General features: G+C 38.5%; 1 protein-coding gene across 1 annotated transcript; it reads left to right on the top strand.

Annotated features, from left to right (window-relative positions):
- Nucleotides 1-290: 290 nt before the first annotated feature.
- RXYLT1 (ribitol xylosyltransferase 1) lies at nucleotides 291-27729 on the top strand. Its single transcript, XM_032647189.1, has 6 exons — nucleotides 291-629; nucleotides 2648-2791; nucleotides 6511-6613; nucleotides 15720-16034; nucleotides 18133-18303; nucleotides 27293-27729. Exons 1-6 carry the CDS (start codon nucleotides 461-463, stop codon nucleotides 27708-27710), a joined length of 1320 nt encoding a protein of 439 aa, XP_032503080.1. The 5' UTR covers nucleotides 291-460; the 3' UTR covers nucleotides 27711-27729.
- Nucleotides 27730-27852: the final 123 nt, after the last annotated feature.

Below are 27852 nucleotides of genomic sequence, written 5' to 3'. Positions count from 1 at the left end.
CTGTTTTGGTTTTTTTTCTTTGCGGTCAGATGACGGTGAAGTCTTTCTGTACATCGGAAGATGGGCAGAGTTGAAAGTGGCCGTGGATACACTGCAGAGGTCATGGATTGACTCGGTTGAAGGGGCGGTCTTCCAACGCCCGACTCCGGAGTCCGAGGCAAGAAGGATCTTAGCGCTCCCCGAAAGGGCGGGGCCGTTGGCAGGGCGGGACGGAGGAGCCTCAGAGAGGCTTAGGCGGGGCTGAGGGCGGGGCCGAAGGCGAGTCCTGGGTGGGGCGAGGGCGAGGGGCGGGGTCGGGGCGCGTCGGGCGGAAGCGGCGGGCGGGTCCATTTCGGATGACTACTCTCTCCGGCAGGGCCTGCGTTCGTACCCGGCGACGCTAGGGCCGCGGAGCTGAGTGGCGGCTTCGCCTCCGGCCCATCTCCACTGTGGTGGTGGCCTGAGGGGAAGGCTGAGTGGGATGCGGCTGACGCGGAAGCGTCTCTGCTCGATTCTTATCGCCCTGTACTGCCTCTTCTCCATCTACGCCGCCTACCACGTCTTCTTCGGGCGCAGCCGCCGGACGCAGGACGCGTCTTTGCGGGGCCTCAGGAAGGGGGCTGCCCCTGCGCGGGAGAGGCGAGGCCGAGGTAGGACACCGGCCCGCGGCCTCCCTCCTCAGCGGCGCGCCGAGACTCGGGGCTGCGGGCTGGTGGGGGCTGGGCTAGCGGAGCCGCGCGGCCACCGGTCCCGCTCTCGGGTCCGGGATTGCCCCCGGGCCCCGGTATGCGCTTTTCCTACTTCAGCTCTCGGTAGCCAGCCCAGGCCTCGGGACTGGAGGATGGATGTATGAATGCCCCCGTCCTTGCCCAAGTCCCACACGCCGTCCCCACTCCCTACCCCTGGGGCTGACAGGTGCGCACACCTTTAAAACGCATCTTAAATATCCAAGATATTTAGATCTTCTGCCCAGTTTTGGATTGGGTTATGCGTTTTTCTGTTATTAAGCTGCATGAGCTGCTTGTAAATTTGGGAGATTAATCCTCTGTCAGTTGCTTCATTTGCATATATTTTCTCCCATTCTGAGGGTTGCCTTTTGGTCTTGTTTATGGTTTCCTTTGCTGTGCAAAAGCTTTTAAGTTTCATTAGGTCCCATTTGTTTATTTTTGTTTTTATTTCCATTTCTCTAGGAGGTGGGTCAAAAAGGATCTTGCTGTGATTTATGTCATAGAGTGTTCTGCCTATGCTTTCCTCTAAGAGTTTGATAGTGTCTGGCCTTACATTTTGGTCTTTAATCCATTTTGAGTTTATTTTGTGTATGGTGTTAGGGAGTGTTCTAATTTCATACTTTTACATGTAGCTGTCCAGTTTTCCCAGCACCGCTTATTGAAGAGGCTGTCTTTTCTCCACGTAATTCAAAAAGAGTCATGTACCAGAATGTTCATTGCAGCTCTCTATTTACAATAGCCAGGACATGGAAGCAACCTAAGTGTCCATCAACAGATGAATGGATAAAGAAGATGTGGCACATATATACAATAGAATATTACTCAGCCATAAAAAGAAACAAAATTGAGTTATTTGTAGTGAGGTGGATGGACCTGAGTCTGTCATACAGACTGAAGTAAGTCAGAAAGAGGAAAACAAATACCATATGCTAACACATATATATGGAATCTAAGAAAAAAAAAAAGGTCATGAAGAACCTAGGGGTAAGATAGGAATAAAGACACAGACCCTCTAGAGAATGGACTTGAGGATATGGGGAGGAGTAAGGGTAGGCTGTGACAAAGCGAGAGAGAGGCATGGACATATATACTCTACCAAACGTAAAATAGATAGCTAGTGGGAAGCAGCCGCATAGCACAGGGAGATCAGCTCAGTGCTTTGTGACCACCTAGAGGGGTGGGAGGGAGGGAGACGCAAGAGGGAAGAGATATGGGAACATATGTATACGTATAACTGATTCACTTTGTTATAAAGCAGAAACTAACACACCATTGTAAAGCAATTATACTCCAATAAAGATGTTAAAAAAAATATCCAAGATATTGTCACGAAATGCCAGAGATTTGCTGGAATGCCGCTGGCTTAAGGACACCTATTCCCATATTAAAACAAAGGGCCTGCTCTAATCCTGCTGTGACTTCTGAAGGCCAGAGCGCTTCATCTCCAAGTTTTGATCCCCTCTCTTGTATTTTGACCTATGTCAGGATCGGACTCAGGCTTATTTCTCCCTTCTTTCAGAATTTTGCACAATAGTATCTGAAACTGTGGGACACTTTTCATGTTGAAGTCAAGTTTTTATGTATAGGTTGCGTTACATATATACGATCTGTAAAGAACTGGCAAAAGTTAAGCTTGTAACTTGATGCGTATTACTGTACCCAGTCATTTTAGAAGGCTTTGTTTGGGAGAGAGAATTTCCTGCCTTGTGTTAACATTTTATTATTTTATATCAAGCTCTTTCCAATCAAAATTAAGTTATGATTTCCTTTTTTTATTTTTACAATGTTTAACCAGTTCAAATTCTGTTGCTTTATCTCTTTGAAAAATTGAAGTTAGGATGCAATTAAAACTCCCTAACATCTAATTTACATGGCTTGAATTTATCTACAACTGCAGCTCTACCTTATTGATAACACTTGTTGCTCTTTTTATAACATAGAACAATCTACTTTGAGAAGTGAAGAATGGAATCCTTGGGAAGAAGATGAAAAAAATGAGCAAAAACACAGACTGCAGATATTAAATAAGTCCACAAAAGAGAAAAAAGACTTCCATGTACAAATCTGGGGCAAAGCTGCCATTGGTAAGTTAATGTTTAAAGCTAAGACATGTAAAAAGCACTTTGTTAATATATTTACAGTTTATTTCATCATTTGTTAAGACATCCTGATGCATTTTTTCACTTTTTCTCAATATTCCATTTCTCTTTTCTGTTAGACGACATCTGTGTAAATGCACATACACAAAGACACACATGCACACATATAATCTGTTGTTGGTCTTTAGCAGAGCACAGCTTTATTTGTCAATACAAAGAGTGGGTTGTGTATGCATAATTATAGTGAAATGCCTATGTCAACTGAATTTTCATGGAATTATGTGTTTATTGGACACTTGATGCACAAGTATAAGATGTGGCCTCTGCCCTTAATGGCCAAACAAGTTTGGGAAACATTGAACTGAACAAAGTTAAACAAGGTTCTTTGTTGCAGGGCTTTGTCAGAGCCTTTAATATGCCAGTGTTCATTGTGAATGTCTAAGAAGAGGATATAGTATGTAGTTGGTTAAACTTGTTTGCCCACGAAAGCATTTTTGCTCTGAGTATCATGAGCGTGTACTGTTCTAAGTTATATGATATGCTCAATTAGAGAATGGGGGACCCTCAATGACAGAAGAGTCAGAAGGAATTTAGTGAGTTAGAAGGGGCTTTCTTTGGCCATAAAACATTAGTTAGATTTATGTACAGTAAGGGATATGGATAGAAGGTACCAGGTGAAAGGAAAGTAAACAGAATAGTAGTGCCTGACCCATGATGTTTCATAAATTCATAGACACTTGCATATATACATCCTTGAAAATTACTACTGACCTCCGAAGTTCTAGTACCCAGACCCAGGCATCCAATCATCAAGTTCTAGCAACTTTTTTCTCTTTAAAATCTCTAATATTAATTTCTTCCTTTAAATTTCCACTTCCTCATTCTAGTTTTTAATTATATCGACTTCTTAACAAGTTTCATGTTTCCAGACTTTTCTCATTTCAATCCAGTAGGCACAAAGTGTCCAGATGAGCTTTATCAAGCACTGCATTCATTCATCGACCTATTCTCTAGGCACAGTCATAGGATACCAGTTATAGAAATTCCCATTCCAAAAGGGAGAAAATGGAAGGAAAATGGAGTCACAGGTTTAAGCAATTTTGATATCCAGCCAGGCAAACTCCGTTAGGTTTCAATGCCTGGGAGTACTCTGTGGCTCAGAGCTTTACTTCTGGACTTTCAGCTCCATGCTTGGGAAGTCATCCTTCCATTTTCAGGAAGGTTAGCATGTGTTTGCAGCTCAGTAGTTTTATCATCCTGTTCCTGCTGTTAGGATTTTGGGAGTCCAATAAGCTTGTTTCATTTCAAGCTCTCTCTGTCCCTTTTAGTCCAAGCTGGCAGTGTTTCTGCTAATATAACATTCTCAAGAACCTTGTGGGTCTCCCATTTATGTCACAAAGATTTGCTTTTTTAGACAGGAGTTCCTCTACAGGTCTTACCTGGATAATCCCATCTCTATTTCTAGCTTCTGCTGAGATGGCTAAGGAGATCCATAAATTAACACCTAATATTTTCAAAAAACCCTCTTTGTGATTGAGTATTCTGACCAGGCATTAGCAAAAGGATGTCACCTACATCCTTAGCCTTCTCTCCAGAACATGCTTTCTTGACAGTGAATCTCCTAATTTTTCACCTCTTTTGCAATCTGAATAGGCTAAGAATTTCCGAAATCATCAAGTCATTGTTCCTTTTTGCTTACCAGTTTTTTCCTCAGTCTCTCTTTTCAACTCATATTTTACTGTAATCAGCAAGATGAAACCAGGCCACAACTTCAACACTTTACTTAGAAATCTCTTCAGCTAACTATCCAAGTTTATCGTTTACAAGTTCTGCTTTGCATATAACTGCAGGACACAATTCAGCTAAACTTTCTGCTGCTGTATAACAAAGATCCCCTTTTCTCCAGTCTCTAATGACATGTTCCTCATTTCCTTCTGAGCCCCTACCAAGAGCAATTTTAATGTGTATAGTTTTACCAACAGTCAGTTTATGGTGATTTCAGTATTCTCTAAGATGATACAGGTTTTTTTCTACTGTTCTCCTCACTTTCTTCTGAGTTCTCAGAACTGAGTCACTAACATCCATATTTCTACCTACAGTCTGTTCAAGGCAATCTAATCTAGGTTTTTTTAATCATGCTTCTCAAAATTCTTCCAGCTTTTCCCCATTACCCAATTCCAAAGGCACTTCCAGATTTTTAAGTCTTTGTTACAGCAGCACCCCATTTCCAGGTACCATAATCTATTGCTACATAATCTATAGGTTCCTTTAGCTGCCATAACCAACTACCAAAAATTTAGTGGCTTAAAACAACACATTTTTTTAATTGATCTGTGAGTGACATATAACATTATATAACTATGTTTCAGGTGTACTACATATGATTTGATATATTATATATATTGTGAAAGGATCAACATAGTAAGTCTAGTGAACATCCATCACCTCACATAGTTACAATTTTTTTTCTTGTGATGAGAACTTTTAAGATCTACTTTCTTAGCAACTCTCAAATATGCAATACAGTATTATTAACTGATGTCACCGTAAGTTTATTAGCTTACGTTTCTGAAGGCAGAAATCTAAACTGTGGCCACGGGGCTATATTCCCTTTGGAGGCTCTAGAGGAGCATCTGCTTCCTTGCCTTTTACAGTTTCTAGTGACTGCCTGCATTCCTTGACTCATGGCCCCACCTCACTCTGACTTCTGCTTCCTCCTCACATCTCTTTCCCTCATTTTCAGTCTCCTGCCTCCCTTTCCTGAGGACCCTTGTGATTACATAGGACCCACCCAGGTAATCCAGCATAATCTCTCCACCTCAGCATCCTTATCTTAATCACATTTAGAAGGTCTCTTTTGCTTTGTAAAGTTAACATTCATAGGTGCTAGAGATTTCATCTTTGGTCCTCTTGGGTTGGAGGAAAGCATTACTCAGCCTACCATATTTGGAAAGCTTTATCTGATTAGCCAAGTCTTTAAACATGGGTTTTGTGTGTGTCTTTTAGTACCACAGTGTAATGAGAATGGAACAAAACACATCTCTCAATCTAACTTTTTAGTTACATTTATGTAATTGGGCTCCCTGATTACCTCCTCATCTCCAGATTACCTCATTGTATGACAACACAGAGTTCTGAGACCTCTACTCAGAGAGCTTTCATTCAGGTGAAATCATGATAAAACGTAGGGGCCAGCCTAAGGAGAAAAGACACAGTGGCATTTGTTTGCAGAGGGCATCACGCAGTGAAGGATGTGTGTTCAGGTGGGGAGGAGGTAATATCTTCTTGACATATTGAATGTATATGTACATACATGAGCTTCTCTGGTTCTGTTTGGCACAAGATGGTGATTTCCCCCCTCCTTCTGTTATAATATAGAAACAGTCCTAATCATACAGTAACTTACACTGTAATATAACACATTTCAGGATAAGATAGATAGTAAAGGTCCAGTGATGATTAGGGGTTTCTCAAATACAGAGTAAGAGAGTTTTTTGTCTTTAATATAACCCACATTTTACACTGACAACCTCTGAGTTTAGTCTCTCGTACATTAGCTGCCATATTGATGATTTTGGGCCCAAAAAGGAAGAGAATCTGGTTTCCTAATCAAATGATATGAAAGAGCAGAACATAAATTCATCTCACACACTAGAGTACACCAGAAGGTACATGCTTTCATTTTTTGTTTTTTTAATTACCAGGTTTGTATCTCTGGGAGCATATTTTTGAAGGTTTACTTGAGCCCACTGATGTGACTGCTCAGCGGAGAGAAGGAAATTTAGTTGTTGGAAGAACACGTTACAGGTATTAATTGTGCAGCATTAACCTTTGATATGTTGCTGTACGATTTTTTATGTAAATACTAGAAGAAAAATCAGAGGAAAATATATCAATATTTATAGAAAATATTTTCACTTCAACTTGTGAAGGATGGAGAGATAAACCTCATGTATATATATTTGTAGTTAAAGCTTACCTTAAACATTTTCTTATAAAATTGGATGTTACAAAATACGGGTTTTTTGGAATCATGTGTCTATTTCATTTTCATCAAAACATGTCTGATTATATGGAAAAGTTCATGCTCTAAATTTTGCAACATTTGGTTGTTGATAAACATGGAACATTCTGTATGTTGGAATAATATGAAAACTTAAAGTATTTTTATTTTTCTCCTTCATGTAATAGATTCACATATTTTTATATATTCACGTGGTAGCAAAGCTACTGCTATTAGTTTTGAAATTTTTATCAAAACATTTCATATATGAATTCTATCATGATTTGATAGCATAGATTACCATTTCACTGCAATATTCAGAAATCTTTTTTTAATTCATAAAACCAATGTATTATTGACATTTTTGCACTCTTATTTTTATAAAACTTTTTATCTGTGATTGCATATTTTCTGAAGATTTTTAAATAGAATTAAGATCATTTTATTTAGAAATATTGTGACAATGAAAGAATGCTATTTTCTGTTAGATTTTGCTTTCTTATTGAAATAAAAACCAAAAATAATTCTTTTAAAATGCTTATTTCATTTTACAATTATATTATTAAGGGAAAAAAATGTGAACCAAAGATTATGGTTTCCTTTAGGTTTCCATTTATTTCTCACAGAAATCAAGAGGAAGAGCTGTAGTTAATATCAGTTTCATTTGAATTTTCGCTGCTCTTTTAATTCTTTATTTACTGTATACACACTTGGAAAGCAATTTCATTGCATGTATCTTTTCAAAGTAATCATTCTTGAAAAGTAAACAGGCTTTTAAATCATCATTGGTAATGATTATTTTTCCTTTTATCTCCAGTCTTCTATTGCTCTAATCCCATTGAAGAGTTTATACATAATCCTAAGCTTAAAATAGTTGGATTTGGGTGTTTGAAAGTAAATGTGTATTATGCATATAAATTTAACATTTTGCTGTTTTAAAAGTAAACATGTGTTATGAGTATTAGTCTATTAGGTCTACCTACAATATATATTAGCATTTTCAAAAGAATTATTTGAAATTCATAGAGAAGTTAATATACAGTGTTACTACAGCAAAGGTTTTGAGCAAATGGCATTAACTCCCAAAAGAAAAACTAACTTCCTGTTTCCTTCTGAAATTTTTACCTGAGATTTTATATTATGATTAAATAACAATGCTACTTCCTTTTAGAATTTAAGAGAACTGTATATTCAAGGAAGTTCACTATTGTAAAAGATTTTTTTAAACATTTTATTAAAGTTTTAGGCTTATGGAAAGTAGCATACATAATTTATCCAAAATTAATAAACTTTTATGAAATTGCAAGTTTTGAGTTGAATCAGGCTACATGGGTATTAACTTAAATGTTTCAACACATTCTTTTTTTTTAAGTTATTTATTTTATTTACTTATTTTTGGCTGCATTGGATCTTTGTTGCTGCGCACCGGCTTTTTGTAGTTGTGGCGAGTGGGGGCTACTCTTCAATGCGGTGTGCGGGCTTCTCATTGCGGTGGCTTCTCTTGTTGCAGAGCATGGGCTCTAGGCGCATGGACTTCAGTAGTTGTGGCTCACGGGCTCTAGAGCACAGGCTCAGTAGTTGTGGTGCACGGGCTTAGTTGCTCCGTAGCATGTAGGGTCTTCCCAGACCAGGGCTCGAACTTGTCCCCTGCATTGGCAAGCGGATTCTTAACCACTGCGCCACCAGGGAGGTCCCAACACATTCATTTTTATTTGACCAAAAGTGAATTGGCAGTAATCGGTCATCTTGAAGACACAGAAAGAGTTTCTAAATACTATCAAAATCCTTTAAATAAGCATAAATACATTCTATTTAAATAAACCTTTAAGTTTACAAAGAGCTTATATCATTTAACGTTAATTTCACAGCACTTCCGAGACAGAAAATAGAAAGGTATCCTCAGTGTTCCAGGGTCCATCAGGCTCCTGAATGCTGATTCTTATCTATTCATAGGCCCAAATAATGTAATCCAGAATGTCAAGTAAATAACTCAGAACGGAAATAGAACTATCGGTCAGTCCACATGTTTGTATTGGCTTGACCAGCACATTCTTTCCATATAGGCAGACTACAAATGATACCTAAATATTTGGGAGTTGTTTGATTAAATATGGAATCAAAATGTGGGCTATAACTATATATAGCACTTCCAAATCTGTGTGTTTCAGAAGGGAAGAAATGAATGACTCCATGTTCACCACTGAGTCAGTACCATACATAGGCTGTGCTCAGGATGTGAATAGATGAATACATGTAGGGCAGACTGAACTTGTGAGGCAGGCTGGTGAAGTCCAGTCACCTGTGGGCAGTGTAGCAATGTGACTGGGTTGTTAAGGTCACAGACTCTGAAGCCAGAATATCTCAGTTCCAATTCCAGCTTTACCTCTTATTAGTGTCTGACCTTGGCAAGTTTCTTAACTTCTCAGTGCCTGGATTTCCTTGAGTTTAAAATAATTATAATATAATGTAATATATATATAATATATATAATATAATATAATAATTTAAAATAATTATTAAGGTAAATATTAGTTTCTATTTCACAGGATTGTTTTGAAGATTAAACGCATTAATAGACATACAGTGCTTAGACCAGTATCTGGCACATGGTAATCACTAATAGAAGTCTTGTTATTAGTTTTATTATTTTTACTGTTACTTAAATAGGTACTGCAACATCTCCCTACCTTTCAGTTCTCCTTTTTTCTGTGTTTCCATTATTGTCTATTATCTCTCCATTCACATACCTCCCAATAAACACCTTTCTGATACACGTTTTCTGTTAATGTGTTCAATTAGGTTACAAGCTAGCATGGCACCCATTCCGTCTCTTGAAGGAACTTTGCCTGTCTCTGCTCATATCTGTCATATGTTCATTTATAGTTTAATTTCAAAGGGCAATTTTATGTTTAATTTCTTAGGAGGAGTCTTCTGCTTATCATAACCTTTGATTATCCCCAAAAGACTGCCTTCAGAATTCTGTAATGTGCATGTGCAGGCATTATCATAAGATATATAAATGTCTACCCGTTTGATAAAACAAAAGTTAGATGCTAAATTACTTAATTCGTTGTTATCTAAATTCAATTATACTTTCTTTTTTTTAATACGTGTATTTATTTTATTTATTTTTGGCTGCGTTGGGTGTTTTGTCGCTGCGCGCAGGCTTTCTCTAGTTGCGGCGACTGGGGGCTCCTCTTCATTGTGGTGCACAGGCTTCTCGTTGCGGTGGCTTCTCTCATTGCGGAGCATGGGCTCTAGGCACGTGGGCTTCAGTAGTTGTGGCATGCAGGCTCTAGAGCGCAGGCTCAGTAGTTGTGGTGCACGGGCTTAGTTGCTCCGTGGCATGTGGGATCTTCCCCGACCAGGGCATGAACCTGTGTCCCCTGCATTGGCGAGCGGATTCTTAACTTAACCACTGTGCCACCAGGGAAGTCCTAAATTCAATTATATTTTCAATGAGCATCTGCTCCTTATGAAAAAGTTGAACTTTTCTCTGAAGATCACGATAAAATGTGTCTGATTCCTATTTTTAGAATTTCCAGATATTACTATTATAAGAATTTAGTGAGCTCACTACTCATTACAGTGAGTGAAAACTTTTATAGATAATATTAATGGCTATACTATGTTTCAGTCATATACTGAACCATAGATCAATACAGATCTCAAATAAAATTTTCATTGGTAAAGAAAGACAATATAGTTAATTCTTCATAATGCCCACTCTCCCACTCCAGCCAAGCTAGTATGAGGGTGGGAGTGTTCCATCATAAACACTGAATTCAGAAGGCGTGGAGTCATGGCAATGATGCTGGCCACAAAAGTAGGGTGAATTGCAACAGCTATTCAAAAGTAAGGGCCATTCATGGGTTCGGTATACCTATTTTCTAAAACTATGTATTAACCAAAAATGATGTAGAATTTGATGGCTGAGAGCTGTGTGGATGGTTTAGCTTGTGCGCTTATTCTTTATCAAGGCATTTGCCAGACTCTTAGCTGGCAATTATTAATCTTATCTGTAACTCACTTACTGTAATAGCATATAGCGTTTGTTCAGTAGCACTGACTGAATTTAGAAAGAATGAAACAATAATTATATTGGATTCTAAAAAAATATATTTTGCTCTCGTTCAGCTTAGAACTCAATATTCAAATGATTTCTCTGGACTCTGTAAGTATTGAAAGTACTTATTGGGAAGAAAGTTTTCTTCTGAACCTAGCAGAAAAAGAATAAATATTGAAAAACAGAAGTTCTGACTATTAAATATATGCTAAGACATCTAGAAGAGCAAGTCACTGTTTTAAAATTCTGTGTATGAGCTCCTTAAATATGTTCATTTTTCAGCTAATGGGTATTTGTGACTGATGCATGATGAATAACTTCAGGAAACTAAAATACATCTTTTATCATGCGTAAATATGCTATACTATCTCATACATGTGCCCTACTTCATGTAATAAATGTATAGCTAGAAATTTATTAATAGATTGAATTTTTGTAACTTGATTCATATTTTAAATGCAGTAGAAGAACTCCCTTAAAGAGAATTATGGCTTAACTCATTCAGCATTTACTGAGTGCCTGCTAGTTAGTTCCTACTAGGCTCTGAGGATTTCAAAGAGAATAAAATACTTTTCCCTAGCCTCAGGGAGTTCACACACTAGTGGCTGAGATAAACACATAAATAATTTTCATACCTTATACAAAGCATAATGGTAAGGACGTGCATACTCCTTAGTTGTTAGGGAAATATAGAGGGAAGGCCACTAACTCAATATGAGTAGAGTTGGGGATATGGGGCCTATCAAGAAAGACTTCCTAGAGGAGGTGATAGCTGAGCTAAGTCTTAAAAGATTAGTAGGATTTAGGAAGGCAGTGAGAGGAGTGATTATATTCCCAGCAGAGGCAATATCAGGGCCTAAGAATTGATAAACAGCTTGGGTTGTGCATAGAATCGCAAACCATTCAGAATCCCTAGAGCATGAAGATGGGGTAGGGTAGCTCATATTGGGAGTGGAGGGCAAGGGCCAGATCATCATGGGCCTTGTATTTGCCACATTAAAACTCTTGGACTTTATTCTTGTTCAGTGAAAAGCAGTTGAAGATGATTAAGCTAGATAGTGGTATTGTCATGTATGTTTTTTGTGTAGATGTCTCCAGTAGCCATGTGGAAAAATGATTTGAAGGAGACAGCTGAATGCAGGCAGACCAGGACATTGCATTAGGAAACTATAAGTATCCAGCAGAGATATAAATAAGGGATGAAATTGGGAAGTGGTATTCCAGCAGAGCCAGGAATTTTAGAAATCTGGGGACAAAACTAACAGAATTTAAGGATTATTAGATGAGAGCAAGAATCGAATGTGATAGTTCCCTGGTTTCTAGCTTGCATGACTGGATAGCTAGTATGCGTTCAAGATAGAAGATACAGAAAGAATAAAAGCAGATTTTTCTACTCTAGGCCACTACCCAACACCTGCCTAACTCCCTCTTTCTCAGCAGACACCCCTGCCTCTATTTCCTCAAGATATCCACAATTATCTCCCTTAACTAGCTGCTCCTCTAACATTTACCTACATGATCTCTGTGTGATCCCTCACCTAACCTTCTCTCTTTCCTCAGCTCTCAGACAATGAGGTGATCTCCCTCACCTGTGTTCAGTATTAACTTCCTCCACCTGTGCATTCCTTCTGCATATCCCAAGACCTTGCTCCATCCGTTACTTCCTTGCTCTCCTTTGTCTCCCACCTTTCACTCATTATTGTGTTCTCACCTTCTCATCCACACTTTCAGGAGAGTTGTCTACACTTACTGTCCCCAGTTACTTCTTTTTTGTAATTTATTTTATTCAAGTATAGTTGATTTACAATGTTGTGTTAATTTCTGCTGTACAGCAAAGTGATTCAGTTATACATATATATATATACATTCTTTTTCATTATCGTTTATCACAGGATGTTGAATATAGTTCCCTGTGCTATACAGTAGAACCTTGTTGTTTATCCATTCTATATATAATACTTTGCATCTGCTAATCCCAAACTCCCAATCCATCCCTCCCATACTCCCCATGCCCCTTGGCAACCACAAGTCTGTTCTCTATGTCTGTGAGTCTGTTTTGTAGATAAGTTCATTCGTGTCATATTTTAGATTCCACATATAATTGATATCATATGGTTTTTGCCTTTTTCTTTCCGACTTCATTTAGTATGAAAACCTCTAGGTCCATCCATGTTGCTTCAAATGGCATTATTTCATTATTTCTTATGGCTGAATAATATTCATTGTGTATGTGTACCACATCTTTATCCATTCATCTGTCAATGGACATTTAGGTTGTTTCCATGTCTTGGCTATTGTGGATAGTGCTGCTATGAACATAGGGGTTTATGTATCTTTTTGAATTATAGTTTTATCTGGATATATGGCCAGCAGTGGGATTGCTGGATCATATGGTAACTCTATTTTTGGTTTTTTGAGGAACCTCCAAACTGTTTTCCATAGTGGCTGCACCAATTTACATTCCCACCAACAGTGTAGGAGGGTTCCCTTTTTTGCACACCCTCTCCAGCATTTGTTAATTGTAGGCTTTTTAATCATGGCCATTCTGACTGGTATGAAGTGGTACCTCATTGTAGTTTTGATTTGCATTTCTCCCCACTTACTTCTTACTGTCCCCTTCTCATTCACTTCTCAACCCACTGCAATCTGACTAACACACCTCCCAACACACACACAACTATCTGAATCTTATGGGATTTTTTTTTACCCCTAAAGTTTCTTTACCTAAATCTGTGCTTCCCAAACTGTATACTAAGGCACCCTGGGGCACCACAGATATTTGTAGGAATCACAATTATACTTCATATCTGTCAAACACCATGCAAACCAGTTTGAGGTAGTTCACAATTTCAACATTAGATCACCCTACATCCATTTCAGCGATGTCATACATTTGTGGAGCTGGATTTCCTATGGTTGCTGTGATCAAATCCAAGTACTGTGCAAAAATCAAAGTGGAACAGGCAGCGACCGTGGCAGTATCGTCTCTGATTCCAAGGTTTGAGAAGTTGTGTAATGCTCAACGGGTGCACACATCCCATTATTAAGTGTGTGGTTAGTTAAGAATGAAATAGGAGTATTATTTTTTCCTTCAGTGTATGTGTATTATTTTTAAAGTGGCTTCTAAGCTCTTAGGACATAAATGCTAAGTTATTTGGATCTAACAACTTAAAAAACTGAACCATTACTCATTTCTTCTGGCTTGAAAAAATTACTAAAACACTGAAAGTCTTGGGAACCAATAAAATTTGGGAACCTCCGATCTATACCTTAGCTCCAGAGCATTGACCCCAGGGCTTTCACTATTACTTGAACATGGCCTTGAGGTCTAGAAAACCAATTAGAGCATAAGAGCTGACATGCCTGCTTGCTGGAATGTGAGAGCATTCTACAAAAAGAGAGCTGTGGAGATTCCAAGATGGGTCAAATGTGCCTTGAATGAATCATGCTTTTGTTAATTTGTGTGGATCAATAAAATTAGAACTATTCCCACCTCTAATTTTAAAGGAGAGAAAAAGTGTTCATGTACTACCAATAATAAGTATTTTAAACCTATCATAATTATTATCATTCTCTTTAAAGTGCTTTCTAACCCCTCAGATTCTGCCCATTCTCTTAAATTACTAAATGATTGCTGAATTATTTGGCATCTTCCTGTCCAAAGCAGACTCAAAATGCAGTTCTGATCCGTGTAGCTTATTATCACTGTAGAATAATGCCATAGAATTCATACAGTACATATACAGACAAGTACATATTTATATTTTGTGTTTTAATTAATATCTACTAATTTGATTACTTGTTAACCATAGTGTCATGGGAATGACTCAAGCTCTGAAGTTAGATCATTTTTTTTGTTTTTGTTTTTGCTGAAGTTAGATCTTGATTCAAAACTTGATGCTGCCATCACAGGTTGTGCAACTTAAGCCTGATTTCCCAAATGCAAAATGGGGGACTAATCTCTGCAGAGTTGTTGTGGAGGTTAAAGGATAACCTGTGCAGAGTGCCTATGTATCATGTATATAAAAGGCATTTAATAATGTTAGTTTTTATCCCCAACAGTAAGCAAAAAAAGCAGGATTTCAGCATATTTGTACTAAATATTAAAAGATTCTAGCAAGTTATAAAGAAATGTTTGAGCAGCTTGCAAAGAATCTAGGACCGTTGTAACTAAGTTTACGATAGGTTAAATGGTATATTTTGTATTTAATACATATTCGTGTAAAATATTTCAATGGTATTGGTTGTTCGAAGCAGCACATAATATGAAATGTGAGTTATGACATGTATCTATTCCTTTTATGATATTTTTTAAATACCTTAAAGAATAGAGAGTAATACAACAGATTCCCATTTACCCACCACCTAGAACTAACAAATTCTGGCTCTCTGTCATATTTGCTTCAGATATTTAACTTTCCTCGTAAAAGAATTAGATATTTCCAGTAAAGGCAATAAATGCTCTCTTTGTATTGTTCCTCAGGCCCTTTCCTCTTCCTTCCTCCTAAGAGACAACCACTAACTATCGTGAGTTTGTTATATATATCTTCCCATTCAAATTTTTATATTTATACTTTTATTAGATCTATAAGGTAAATATTTTTTCCTGTGGGTACTTTCAAATTTGCATATAATTAATCTGTCTACAACCAAAGTTTCCCATTAATCTACATCTATGTCCCATCATCCAGAGTTGTTCAAAAAAACATGTGTTATAGAAATTATTTCTAGAAAGAATATGGATTAAGTTTCATTATATACTTTATATAAAATGATTTAAAACTGATACCAAATACTTCTGTTCTCTTTTTGTTTGTCTCTTGTTTTTGTTTTGTTTTTAACAGCTTCATCACTGGTCCAGCTGTGGTCCCAGGGTACTTCCCTGTGGATGAGAATAATGTGGTACTCATTCTAAATGGAAGAGAAAAAGCAAAGGTCTTTTATGCCACCCAGTGGTTACTTTATGCACAAAATTTAGTGCAAACTCAAAAACTCCAGCATCTTGCTGTTGTTTTGCTTGGAAATGAACATTGTAATAATGAGTGGATAAACCAGTTTCTCAAAAGAAATGGAGGCTCTGTGGAACTACTTTTCATAATATATGACAGCCCCTGGATTAATAACATGGATGTTTTTCAATGGCCTTTAGGAGTAGCAACGTAAGTACCAAATATTCTTACATGTTTTTAGACTCTAAGACCTGAATTTCTGTATCAGCAAGATTGTGTTTTAAATTTGTAATAAATGTAGTTCTTCTGAGCTCATTGAGGCTGTGTACAACCTTTTCTATGGGCAAAAATATGGTTTGGTCTCATGCTTTGGTAATAATGACGTTTTTAGAGTATTTTAGACTTTTATGAGGAGAGCAGATGAGTTACATTTTTGTATTTTAGAACCCCAAGTCATAGGATAAATTTTAAAGTTTATCACTAGTACCTTAAAGAAATGTTTAGCGGTGGATGGCAGACAGACGGACCTTCCTAAAACAATTATAGAATCTATATATATAGCTATACCTATATAACTATATAGATATAGAGTTTTCTTAAATCCTTACTTTATTTCTTCCCTTTTTTGGGGGGGGGCATGCCACATGGCATGCGGGATCTTAGTTCCCTGACCAGGAATTGAACCCATGCCCCCTGCAGTGGAAGCATGGAGTCTTAACCACTGGACTGCCAGCGAACTCCCCTTAAATCCTTACTTTAGATTCAATATTAAATGAAGAGCACACTGACCCTGGGGTTTGGGAGGATTATAATATACTCAGGTCTCCGACTAGGATTGATAGAATTTGCACAAATCTGTTGTGTAAAAAGAAAGGGTAAAAAAAAAAAAAAAAGAAAGGGTAATTAAATAGTATGTAATATATGTAAAGTCTTTCTATAGAACTGGAAACTTATTTTGTATCATTCTGTTAATAGAGAGCCTTTGAATAACAGTAAGTTGACTTTAAGTTGCCACTAGTACATAAACTTCCTGATGGCAGGGATTTTTGTCTCTTTTGTTCACTACTTTATCTGTAGAGCCTAAAACAGTGCCTACAGAGTAATCATTCAATAAATATTTGTTGAATGGATGAATTATGAAATAGTTCAGTAATATGATACTGTATTTGAATCAGATGTTCATTATGCATTATTTTATCACTGGTTACAAAATGTGACCTTAGACTGCTGCCCAGTTGGCTACACAAATATCACCAGGGAAGCACATTAATAAGACATATTCCCTGGCCTTCCACAACAAAATTCTGACTCAGCAGGCTTAGGGTAGGGCAGACAAAAAGGTTTGTTAGGTATAGCCAAGTTTAAGGTGCTCTGAAAAATCTATCCCTTGTGTAGAGCCCATATTTGTAAAATGTTTTGAAACAAAAGAATTACTTCTTCACAGTAACTCTGGTAATGTTGGACAAAGCCAGTATCTTTCCTATAGATCAGTGGTTCTCAACCAGGTGCAATTTCACCCCACCGCCCCCCCCAGGAGATATTTGGCAATGTCTGGAGATATATTTGGTTGTTACAAGTGGAGAGAGGAGGTTGTACTGGCATCTGGTGGATAGAGGCCAGGGCTGCTGCTAAATATCTTACAATGTAGCGGACAGCCTCCACAATGGAGAATTATCTGGCCCAAATGGCAGTAATGCCAAAATCGAGAAAACCTGTTACAGACCAACTGTTACGTTAAGCTTTCTCTTATGTGAAGGTTGTAGTTCAGGCACATAATTTGATGCCTGGAATTACCAAATGCCTATTAGAATGGGCCAGTTGCAACAGGCCTCTCCTGTGTGGGATGTAAGGTTGTTTTTTTTTTAATCTACTTGATAAGCCTTTGGAGTTGGAGTTCTTTGCTATAGCAGTATGTATTCTGTAATCTTTCCATCACCTGCCTAAAACATTAATTAAATCATGATTATTATGAATGTAGAAGATTCTTTATACCTTTAATGTCTTAAATTCAACCTGTCTTATAACTTCAGGTAAGTAATAGAAGTTGAAGAATATAAAAAACAAAGCACTTTAGGCACATAGTCTCTATAGCAATTTTGTAAAAGATGTCGAAGTGAGAATTTTTTTTAAGTCAATAGATTTAGGAACTTTTCCAAAGTAAGCATGGAAAATTATAATTTGGGGTTTAGAAAATCATATTTTAAATCTCTTTTCTCTACATCATCATGCTACCTAAGATGTTAGATTATGGAAATTTTGCTAGCCCTATTGTCATATATTATTAACTCACATGTACTTATTTTTATAGATACAGGAATTTTCCTGTGGTGGAGGCGAATTGGTCAATGCTGCATAATGAAAGGCCATACTTGTGTAATTTCGTAGGAACCATTTATGAAAATTCATCCAGACAAGCACTAATGAACATTTTGAAACAAGATGGGAATGATAAGCTTTGTTGGGTTTCAGCAAGAGAACAGTAAGTTCTGTGTCTACATGATTCATCCATTTTGTCTCCAATCTGAGAGTTGCTTTGTGTGTCAGCACAGGTTTTCACAGACATTTTTAATTCCATTAATACCAGTCTTTCTCCAGAAGATGCATGAGTAATTAAAGCTGTGAAGAAACTATGTTATATACATTAAAAATAGAGAGACTCTCCTGTAGTCCATCTTGAAGGGGAATGCTGGTAACTATCATATGCAAATGTCAATTGTTCAGGTTTCCTCAATAATATTTGTTAGTCAGATATGAACACAGGAGATTGTAAATGACAGTAATGGTCTTAGGTTCATCTCTGAGATGTTCGGCAAACCAGTTCAGTGTTCCAAGACTGGCATGCCATACTCCTCACACCTTCAGGAACCTGACACCACCCTGAGGACAGAGGCCATGTACTATTCTTCTTTGAATCCCCAGAGGTAACATAGGACCTTGAATAAAGTAGGCCAGGATAAGTGGGGAGTGGATGGATGGATGGATGGATGGATTTAACTGCATTAACTTTCTTCCATCTTTTACATGGTAATCATGAAACAGGTGTTCATGGACTGAAGGAAGAAATTTGGGGATCGTTCATTTTATTTTTAGATAAACAGATGGAGTTTCATGTGTAAAGCAGAGTCATCAGAGAAGTAATGCCTAAACAAAAATGTCCTTTTAGATCTAGAAATACATTAATTGGAGCAGATACTCTCTTTTAGAAAGCCTGACTCTACTACAACCAAGAATACTCTACCCAGCAAGACTCTCATTCACATTTGATGGAGTGATCAAAAGCTTTACAGACAAACAAAAGCTAAAAGAGTACAGCACCAGCCTTACAACACATGTTAAAGGAACTTCTCTAAGTGAAAAAAAGAAAATGCCACAACTAGAAAGAAGAAGATTACAAAATGAAAGAAGTAAAGGCAAACATACAGTGAAAGTAGGAAATCACCACACACAAAGCTGGTAGGGAGGTTAAAATACAAAAGTAGTAAAATCATCCATATCCACGATAAGCAGTTAAGGCAGCAGTCCCCAACCTTTTTGGCACAAGGGACCAGTTTTGTGGAAGACAGTTTTTCTACAGACTTGGGGTGGTGGGGGTGTTGATGGTTTGGGGATGATTCAAGCGCATTCATTCCATTTACTGTGTGTACTTTATTTCTATTATTATTACATTATAATATATAATGAAATAATTATACAACTCACCATAATATAAAATCAGTGGGAGCCCTGAGCTTGTTTTCCTGCAGCTAGATGGTCCCATCTGGGGGTGATGGGAGACAGTGACACACGAGGTGTGTTGCTTATGTCCAGTCTACTCCATAAGATGCAGCTTGTCACTTGCCACTCACTGATAGGGTTTTTTTTTTTATATTAATTTACTTATTTGGTTGTGCCGGGTCTTAGTTGCAGCATGTGGGCTCCTTAGTTGAGGCAGTCGGGCTCCTTAGTTGCAGCTCCAGGGCTCCTTAGTTGCGGCACACAGTCTCCTTAGTTGTGGCATGTGAACTCTTAGTTGCAGCACGCATGTGGCATCTGGTTCCCTGACCAGGGATTGAACCCAGGCCCCCTGCATTGGGAGCATGGAGTCTTATCCACTGTGCCACCAGGGAAGTCCCACTGTGCCACCAGGGAAGTCCCACTGATAGGGCTTTGATATGAGTCTGCAAGCAGTTGATTTATTATGGTCTCTGTACAGTCAAACCTCTCTGCTAATGATAATCTGTATTTGCAGCCACTCCCCAGCACTAGCATCGCTGCCTCAGCTCCACCTCAGATCATCAGGCATTAGATTCTCATAAGGAGTGCGCAACCTAGATCCCTCACACGCGCAGTTCACAGTAGGGTTCGCCCTCCTATGAGAATCTAATGCCGCCACTGATCTGACAGGAGGTGGAGCTCAGGTGGTAATGCGAGCAGTGGGGAGCGCTGTAAATACAGATGAAGCTTTGTTCACTCGCCTGCCGCTCACCTCCTGCTGTGCGTCCCGGTTCCTAACAGGCCACGGACCACTACCGGTCTGTGGCCTGGGGGTTGGGACCCCTGAGTTAAGGGATACACAAAACAATTAGATGTAAAATATGATATCAAAAACAGTAATTGGGAGGATTTCCCTGGTGGTCCAGTGGTTAAGAATGCACCTTTCAATGCAGGGGACATGGGTTTGATCCCTGGTTGGGGAACTAAGATTCTACATGCCGCAGGGCAACTAAGCCCACACGCCACAGCTATTGAGCTCACGTGCCTCAACGACAGAGCCCGTGTACCGCAAACTACAGAGTCCACGTATTCTGGAGCCTACGTGCCACAACTAGAGAGAGAAAATCCACACACCACAGCTAGAGAGAAGCCCGCGCGCCACAGTGAAGAGACTGTGTGCTGTAACAAAATATTCCCACGTGCCTCAACAGAGATCCCATGTGCCACAACTAAGACCCGACACAGCCAAAAATAAAGAAAATAAATAAATATTTTTAAAGTAAAGAATAAAAACCATATAATCATCTCGATAGAAGAAACTTTGGATAAAGTTCAGCATCCATTTATGATTAAAACTCTCCAGAAAGTGGGCATAGAGGGAGCATACCTCAACATAATAAAGGCCATATATGACAAATCCACAGCTAACATAATACTCAATGGTGAAAAGGTGAAAGCATTTCCTCTGAGATCAGGAACAAGACAAGGATGCCCACTCTCACTGCTTTTATTCAACATAGTTTTGTAGGTCCTAGCCACAGCAATCAGAGAAGAAAAAGAAACAAAAGGAACCCAAATTGGAAAGGAAGAAGTAAAACTGTCACGTTTGCAGATGACATGATACTATACATAGAAAATCCTAAAGACGCCACCAGAAAACTATTAGAGCTCATCAATGAATTCAGTAGAGTAGCAGGATTCAAAATTAATATACAGAAGTTGGTTGCATTTCTGTACACTAACAATGAACTATGAGAAAGAGAAATTAAGGAAACAATCTCATATACCATCTCATCAAAAAGAATAAAATACCTAGGAATAAACCTACCTAGGGAGGTAAAAGATCTATACTCAGAAAACTATAAGACACTGATGAAAGAAATTGAAGATAACACAAACAGATGGAAAGATATACCTTGTTCTTGGATTGAAAAAATTCATATTGTTAAAATGACCATACTATCCAATGCAATCTACAGATTCAGTGCAATCCCTATCAAAATATCAATGGCATTCTTCACAGATTAGAACAAATAATTTTAAAATTTGTATGGAAACACAAAAGACCCCAAATAGCCAAAACAATCTTGAGAAAGAGGAACAGAGCTGGAGGAATCACGCTACCTGACTTCAGACTATACTACAAAGCTACAGTCATCAAATCAATGTGGTACCAGCATAGAAACAGACACATAGATCAATGGAACAGACTAGAGAGCACAGAAATAAACCCACATGCTTATTGTCAATTTAGCTATGAAGAAAGGAGGAAAGAATATACAATGGAGAAAAGACATTCTTTTCAATAAGTGGTGCTGGGAAAATTGGACAGCTACACGTAAAAGAATGAAATTAGAACATTCGCTAACACCATAAAAAATATAAGCTCAAAATGGATTAAAGATCTAAATATAAGACCAGATACTATAAAATTCCTAGAAGAAAACATAGGCAGAATACTCTTTGACATAAATCACAGCAATATTGTTTTGGATCTGTCTCCTAAAGCAAAGGAAGCAAAAGCAAAAATAAACAAATGGGACCTAATTAAACCTAAAAGCTTTTGCGCAGTAAAGGAAACCATCAACAGAACGAAAAAACAACCCACTCAATGGGAGAAGATATTTGCAAATGATATGACTGATAAGGCGTTGATATTCCAACATATATAAACAGCTCATCCAACCCAACATCAAGAAAGCAAACAACCTGATTAAATAATGGGCAGAAGAACTGAAAAGATATTTCTCCAAAGGGGAAATGCAGATGGCCAACACACACATGAAAAGATGCTCAACATTGGTAATCATCAGGGAAATGCAAAGCAAAACCACAATGAGATATCACCTCATACCTGTCAGAATGGCTACCATCAAAAAGAACACAAATAACAAATATTGGCGAGGATGTGGAGACAAGGGCACTGTTGGTAGGAATGTAAATTGGTGCAGCCACTGTGGAAGACAGTATGGAGATTTCTTAAAAAACTAAAGATAAAACCACCACATGACACAACAGTTCCACTCCTAGGTATATACAAAAAAAAAAACTGGAAAAAAACCAAAAACACTAATTTGAAAAGATACCAATACATGCACCCCAATGTTCATAGCAGCATTATTTACAACTGCCAAAATATGGAAGCAAACTAAGCATCCATCAACAGATGAATGGATAAAGAAGATATGGTATATATATATACAATGGAATAATAACCAGCCATAAAAAAGAACAAAATTTTGCCATTTGCAGCAACATGGATGGACTTGGAGGACTTCACTATGCTAAGTGAAGTAAGTCAGACAGAGAAAGACAAATACTGTTTAATATCACTTAATGTGGAATCTTAAAAATACAACAAACTAGTGAATAAGACAAAAAAGAAGCAGACTCAGATACAGAGAACAAGCTAGTGGTTACCAGTGAGGAGAGGGAAGCAGGAGAGGCAATTTAGAGGTAGAGGGGGAAGAAGGGTTATTATGTGATTATATGAAATTATGTGTGTGAAACTTTTGAAAATTATAAAGCATTATACAATTTAAGAAATGTTTCATTCAAAGAAAAGGGGTTGGAAATTGTAAAAAATCAACCAATCAATCAGGCATAGATATACAAAAAAGAAAAAAAGAAATCCTGACTCTATTGCTAGTGTAATCATATCCATTCAGTATTGCTAACGTAATCATATATATATATATTTTTTACATCTTTATTGGAGTATAATTGCTTTACAATGGTGTGCCAGTTTCTGCTTCACAGCAAAGTGAATCAGTTATACATATACGTATGTTCCCATATCTCTTCCCTCTTGCGTCTCTCTCCCCGCCACCCTCCCTATCCCACCCCTCTAGGTGGTCACAAAGCACCGGGCTGATCTCCCTGTGCTATGTGGCTGCTTCCCACTAGCTATCCATTCCATGCTTGGTAGTGTATATACGTCCATGCCACCCTTCCGCCCTGTCACAGCTTACCCCTCCCCACCCCATATCCCCAAGTCCATTCCCCCAGCAGGTCCACGTCATATATATATTTTTTTGTAACATCTTTATTGGAGTATAATTGCTGTACACTGTTGTGTTAGTTTCTGCTGTATAACAAAGTGAATCAGCTCTACGTATACATATATCCCCATATCCCCTCCCTCTTGCATCTCCCTCCCACCCTCCCTATTCCACCCTTCTAGGTGGTCACAAAGCACTGAGCTGATCTCCCTGTGCTATGCGGCTGCTTCCCACTAGCTATCTGTTTTACATTTGGTAGTGTATATATGTCCATGCCACTCTCTCACTTCGTCCCAGCTTACCCATCCCCCTCCCTGTGTCCTCAAGTCCATTCTCTATGTCTGCATCTTTTTTCCTGTCCTGCCTCTAGGTTCTTCAGAACTTTTTTTTTTTTTTTAGATTCCATATATATGTGTTAGCATATGGTATTTGATTTTCTCTTTCTGACATACTTCACTCTGTGACAGACTCTAGGTCCATCCACGTCACTACAAATAACTCAATTTTGTTTCTTTTTATGGCTGAGTAATATTCCATTGTATATATGTGCCACATCTTCTTTATCCATTCATCTGTCAATGGACACTTAGGTTGCTTCCATGTCCTGGCTGTTGTAAATAGAGTTGCAGTGAACATTGTGGAACATGTCTCTTGTTGAATTATGCTTCTCTCAGGGTATATGCCCAGTAGTGGGATTGCTGGGTCATATGGTAGTTCTATTTTTAGTTTTTTTAAGGAACCTCCATACTGTTCTCCATAGTGGCTGTATCAATTTACTTCCCACCAACAGTGCAGGAGGGTTCTCTTTTCTCCACACCCTCTCCAGCATTTATTGTTGGTAGATTTTTTGATGATGGCCATTGTGACTGGTGTGAGGTGATACCTCATTGTAGTTTTGATTTACATTTCTCTAATGGCTAGTGTAATCATATTATATCCATTCAGTCAACAAATATTTGTCAAGCAACTGCTATATGCCAAAAACTATTTTAGCCATAAAGGGATACAGCAGTGAGCAAAACAGTTAAAAGGGTCCATGCCCTCTTAGAACTTAAATGCTTATTGGAGGAGACAAACCAATAAAATATATTGTGTCATATATATATAGTGTCAGACGATGATAAATACCATGTAAAAAAATTGAGCAGAAGAGGGGGATGTAGAGAGGACTTGGGGTCAGGAGTGGAGCATTTGATATTTTAGAATAGCCAAGGAAAGTGCTAGTTAGAAGTTTGCATTTAAGCACAGGGCTGAAAAAGGCAGAGGGGTGAGCCTCATGTCTATTTGGGAGAAGAGTTGCCCAGGCAGAGGGAAGAGCAAATATAAAGGCCTAAGGTGGAAGCATGCTTACCATGTGTGAGGAACAAGGGACAGTGTGCCTAGAATGGAATGAGTGAGGGCAAAATAATAAAGCTTACTGTGGGAACAGAATTATTCTTGAAATCTCTCTCCTACCATTGAGCCAGGAGGTGGAGTAGGTGTCCTCCTTCTCATTGCTGCTTCCAGACCACTCTCCCTTTTCCCTCCCTAAAACCTCCAGTTTTGAATCTCATACCAGCAGACAAAACTATCCATTATTCTTTCTCTTTGAAATCATAAGGGGAAGGGATAAATTGGGAGATTGGGATTGACATATACACACTACTATATATAAAGTAGATAACTAAGAACCTATTTATAGCACAGGGAACTCTACTCAATATTCTGTAATGACCTACATGGAAAAATAATCTTAAAAAAGAGTGGAGGTATATATATGTGTAACTGATTCACTTTGCTGTACACCTGAAACTAACACAACATTGTAAATCAGCTATACTCCAATATAAAATTAATTTTTAAAAAACTCCTAAAAGAAAAGAGAAATCATATACTGACCCTTGGGTTTATCCCCTTAATTCTTTGAAGGGGACATTTTTTCCAGCCTCACTCTTAGTGATTCCCAAATCCACATAGATGGTCTTTCCATCACGTTGGTCTTGCAGTTCCTTTACTTCCTCTCCCCCAGCAGTCTGGGTCTCCACTTGACCTCAGCCATTCACTGTCATGGTCATTTCCTGGGCCTTATGATTACACATACTGCATGATCTCAAATTCCAGCATCTCTTTCTCTGTAAACATCATTTTCTATCATTCCAGCTCATTCCCTGTAATACTCTGACTTCAGCAATTTAGCTGGGACTTACAGTTCATAGTTCCTAATACCATTTCATTGTCCTTCACCCACCTCATCTTTACTTTATTCTTTACCCACTTAAATTTCATAATCAATCATGACCACATATACATTCAGCTCCCTAGTTCCTTAATCTAGCAAACCCTAACTCTGGTTAAATCCAGCTCTCTTACCTGCTCCATACCTTCACCCATGCAGCCAAACACACTTGGAGAAAGGTGCCAATTGATCTCACTTTAAATATATGACCTTGGGCTTCCCTGGTAGCACAGTGGTTAAGAATCCACCAGCCAACGCAGGGGACACGGGTTTGAGCCCTGGTCCGGGAAGATCCCACATGCCGCGGAGCAACTAAGCCCGTGCACCACAACTACTGAGCCTGCGCTCTAGAGCCCACGAGCCACAACCACTGAGACCATGTGCCACAACTACTGAAGCCTGCGTGCCTAGAGCCCATACTCCACAACAAGAGAAGCCACCCAGTGAGAAGCCTGTGCACCGCAACAAAGAGTAGCCCTTGCTCGCCGCAACTAGAGAAAAGCCCGCTCACAGCAACAAAGACCCAACACAGCCAAAAATAAAAATAAATAAATTTATTTTTTAAAAAAAAAATATATATATATGACCCTGACCCTTGAGTGTCCAGCAGTCATCCATCTCCCTTGTCCATGTATTCTTCCTCTCTCCTGGGAGATTGTTTCATACCTTCTTCTCTCTTCCCAACTGCTCTTACCTTATGACCCTATTGCTTATTTCACTGAGAAAATAGGAACAGTCAGGAGGGAACGTCTAGTTTTCTAACTAGCCTCTCAGCTCCTACCCTTGCCCCATACAATCTCTTCTCAACACAACAGCCAGATAGATTCTGATAGAACATAGATGAAGTCAGTTACCCCTCTGATCAAAACTCTGTGTGATGGGTGCTCTGACTTCATCTTCTATACCTCTCCCCTTCAGTCAACCTGCTTTAGCCACCCTGGCTTCCTTGCTGTCCCTTGAGCATGCCTGGCACATGCCATGTCATGGCCTTTATGCTTGCTCTATGCTCTCTTCTTCCCCCAGATATCTGTGTGGTTTGCTCCCTCTCCTCTGGCTCCCCGCTCAGATGCCCATGAAGTGAGACACTCCCTGATCACCTGTTTACAGTTGTAATACCATCCTACCAAAAACTCCCTCCTCACTTCTCTGCTTTATTTTTCCACACAACACTTAACACCTTCTAAATAATTTACTGACTTGACCTGGTTACTGTCTGTCTCCACCACTAGAACTGTGATAATAAGCTCCATAAGGGCAGGAATTTGGATGGAGGGTGAGGTAGAGAAAGAAGACGAGCACTCACAAAATTTTGGCTGATAGAATTTCATTCAGAAATTGTATGGCCACTAGATTTTTTTTAATGTGTAGCTGTAAACTTCTCAAATTCTTAAATATTTTCAAGAAATCTATTTGGGCAAGATTTTATTCATCTCTTCTGCCTGCCATCTCTATAATGTGTTTACCATTTCTTGTAACCAACATTAAAAGATAAAATATTTTCTTCCACAAAAGATATGCTTAGTAAAGTGAAAACTTCAGGTTTTCTTCTGATTTTCTAGGTGGCAGCCTCAAGAAACAAATGAAAGCCTTAAGAATTATCAAGATGCTCTGCGTCAGAGTGATCTCACATTGTGCCCAGCAGGAGTAAACACGGAGTGTTACAGAATATATGAGGCTTGCTCCTATGGCTCCGTTCCCGTGGTAGAAGACGTAATGACAGCTGGCAGCTGTGGAAATTCATCTGTTTACCATAATGCTCCTCTGCAGTTACTCAAGTCCATGAATGCTCCCTTTATCTTTATTAAGAACTGGAAGGAACTTCCTGCTATTTTAGAAAAAGAGAAAACTATAATTTTACAAGAAAAGATTCAAAGAAGAAAAAGGTTACTTCACTGGTATCAAAACTTCAAAGCAGAGCTAAAAATGAGATTTATTAATATTGTGGAAAGTTCATTTCTAAAGAACAATAAAGGTTAACTGTAGTTCATCTTTTTGAGCTAAGATCTGATTTTTTAAATCATTTCTAATACTGGGTATGTGTGTGTGTGTGCTTGTGTATTTATTAATGTTCTTTAAGTTACCCCTAGACCCTAGATTATGTCTGTAGTATTGACCAAGT

This window comes from Phocoena sinus, chromosome 10 (assembly GCF_008692025.1).
Source record: "Phocoena sinus isolate mPhoSin1 chromosome 10, mPhoSin1.pri, whole genome shotgun sequence".
NCBI classification, from domain to species: domain Eukaryota; kingdom Metazoa; phylum Chordata; class Mammalia; order Artiodactyla; family Phocoenidae; genus Phocoena; species Phocoena sinus.
The sequence above is the reverse complement of the archived record's forward strand: the minus strand, read 5'-3'. Positions and strand labels throughout refer to the sequence as shown.

Bases quoted from the DNA above. Each gene is read 5' to 3' on its own strand.
- RXYLT1 (XM_032647189.1), top strand. From the start codon at position 461: ATGCGGCTGACGCGGAAGCGTCTCTGCTCGATTCTTATCGCCCTGTAC. The intron at 630-2,647 runs GTAGGACACCGG...TTTATAACATAG, and splicing joins GCGGGAGAGGCGAGGCCGAG to AACAATCTACTTTGAGAAGT. The intron at 6,614-15,719 runs GTATTAATTGTG...TGTTTTTAACAG, and splicing joins GTTGGAAGAACACGTTACAG to CTTCATCACTGGTCCAGCTG.